The 2,645-nt window shown below is 54.2% G+C and overlaps 1 protein-coding gene across 1 annotated transcript; it reads left to right on the plus strand.

Annotated features, from left to right (window-relative positions):
• Positions 1-201: 201 nt before the first annotated feature.
• On the plus strand, positions 202-1,367 carry LOC127757846 (putative cyclin-dependent kinase F-2). The gene has a single exon (XM_052283428.1). The coding sequence runs from the start codon at positions 316-318 to the stop codon at positions 1,297-1,299; it is 984 nt and encodes a 327-aa protein (XP_052139388.1). The 5' UTR covers positions 202-315; the 3' UTR covers positions 1,300-1,367.
• The last annotated feature ends 1,278 nt before the right edge of the window (positions 1,368-2,645 follow it).

Here is a 2,645-nt window from a genome sequence, read left to right on the forward strand (position 1 = left end):
CTAACCCCTCCCGTTCCACTTCCATCCACATCCCCACCAGGCCACCAAACTCTCTCGGGCCGAAACGGTCAACGCGTTTACCGGTGGCAGAACGACCCGCACCGAGCCAGGGCCACCGACTCGCGTCGCGTCTCCTCTCCTCCCGCGCGCGGGGCGCGCCTCCACCCTTCCTGCCGCGTGATGTAACTGAAAAACCCCTCGATTCCCCTACAAGAGACCACACGACTCCACCACCAACCACAAGCCGCCTCTCCCACACCCCCGGACCCCGTCGCCGCCGCCGTGGCAGCGCACGCGCACGCACACGCACACGCCATGGAGCGCTACGAGTGTCTCGGCAAGATCGGGGAGGGCGCCGCCGGCGTGGTGCACGTGGCGCGGGACCGGACGACAGGGGAGACCGTCGCCGTGAAGCGCCTCCTCGGAGGGATCGGCTGCGGCGAGGAGGAGTGGCTCCGGGAGGCGCGGTGCCTGCAGGCGTGCCGCGGCCACCCGCACCTCGTCGAGCTCCGCGCCGCGCACCGGGAGATGAGGAGGGGCGGCGGCGGCGCGTGCTGCTACGTCGTGATGGAGTACGTCGACGGGCCGAGCCTGTCGCGCGTGGTGCGGGAGGAGCGGCGCGGGAGGCCGTTCCCGGAGGCCGAGGCGCGGCGGCTGATGCGGCAGCTCCTCGACGGCGTCGCGGCGATGCACGCGGCGGGGGTCATGCATCGGGACCTCAAGCCGGACAACGTCGTCGTCGGCCCCCGCGGCGACCTCAAGATCTGCGACTTCGGCATGTCGCGGGTCACCGCGGCCGGCGCGCCGCCGTACACGTCGCCCGTCGTCACGCTGTGGTACCGCGCGCCGGAGCTCATCCTGGGGTCGCAGGAGTACGACTCCCTCGTCGACACGTGGTCGCTCGGATGCATCATGGCCGAGCTCCTCGCCGGCGCTCCGCTCTTCCCCGGGAGGTCGGAAATGGACCAGCTGAACAGGGTGTTCGACACGGTCGGAATGCAGGACATGAAGTCGTGGCCGGGCTTCGCTCGCCTGCCGCGCGCCGAGTCCGCGCTCTGCAGCCGCGCCAGGCCGCCGAGCAGGCTCCGGGAGATGTTCCCCAAGCTGTCCGCCGCCGGGTTCGACGTGCTGAGCGGGCTGCTCGCTTGCCGGCCGGACAGGCGGCTCACCGCGGCGGACGCGCTCCGGTGCGCGTGGTTCACGGAGGCTGACACGCCGCCCGACGCCACGCCGGTCACCTGCGGCAGCGCTCGCTTCACTCCCTGCGTCTCCGGTGTTGCTGACGCAATTGTTGTATAAACAAGTTAGAAAAAAACAGAGCAAGCTGGTTTCATGGCCAATTGGAAGTAAATTAATTCTTTAATTAATTGTAGATTTTGTACTTATTTTGTATTCTATTGGTTGAGCAACAGTTTTGTATAACCACGTTCTTGGGTGATTAAAGAATTATAAGGGCAACGTGCTTTGTATGGGTTTTGTCAGGTGATTCATTGTAATCTTGCATGGTGGTTGGTGGAAAGCTCCTGGAATGGGACATTTTGCCAAGTTGTGTGTTGTTGGTTAGTCGTTTCAAAGCTGTATTTTGAAGCAACAATAACACAAAATGTTTTTGAAAACAGTAATACAAAATGGCAAGGATTGGCAAAGATATGCCAATTTGCAGTTGCAGTACTGTTGCACAAAGCTGTGTGCCCTGTAATCCTCACCCTTTGCTTGGAGGAATTTCAGTTTTTCAGGGTAGTGCTGTTTATGAACCACTGAAAATATATGCTTCCAGGTCAATAAAAAATAAGCGATTTTTGAAATACTTCCAAAAGCAAAAAATGCATTTAAAAAGTATTAAATTGTTAAAAACACTTGGACCTGTAAATTTTGTTATGTTTTGGACCTGCCAATTCAATGAATATAGAGGAAAGTAGTATTTATAAGTCAAAGCAAAGAAAATATTTACTGACAACACGACCGCCTAAGTCAACATCTCTGCTAAGCGTTTGCCTACCGCTAATGCTCAAGATCTTGACTCTTCCTTAATCTTCGCAATAAGAGCCACCGAGGATAGCTACTTATTCTGGAAAATTCTCTAGTTCCGCTCCATCCAAACTTCCCAAGAGATTAGGAGAATCAGGGATCTAGTCCCTTTCTTGGGTAAGCCCTGGCGAGTTACTAGAGTTTTCCACCAATCGTGGACTGTGGTTACTTGTGCTCAGTTTGCCGGTCTCATGGGCTCACAGGCTATTCAGGTGGCAGGTGGCAGTCGCGTTCCAAAATCTCCTTGTGTATCTACACTCCGCCATGAGGCAAAGAGATGTTTCCTATGTGCAACATCATTACGGACAGTAACCGCTATTCTGCCATCCTCCGATCCTAGTCACAAAACAGAGTTTTAAATTTTTTTTGTTCAAAAACACACAAAACAGAGTTGAGTTTGTGCTATACTGCAAACTATAGTTTTTCTCCAGCTTCCTAGCCATGAACCACAAGATAGTTGTGTAAGGAACAAAAAAATAACTTCTATAAGTGCGATAGTCTGGACAGATAGGCTGAGATGACTTTGTTGTCACAGGAGTTAGATATCAAGCCACGAGTATTAGATTTTTTTTAAAAAAAATTGTATTGAAAGATATGCAGAAACATTATAACTTTTT

Source organism: Oryza glaberrima, chromosome 12 (assembly GCF_000147395.1).
Source record: "Oryza glaberrima chromosome 12, OglaRS2, whole genome shotgun sequence".
NCBI lineage: Eukaryota > Viridiplantae > Streptophyta > Magnoliopsida > Poales > Poaceae > Oryza > Oryza glaberrima.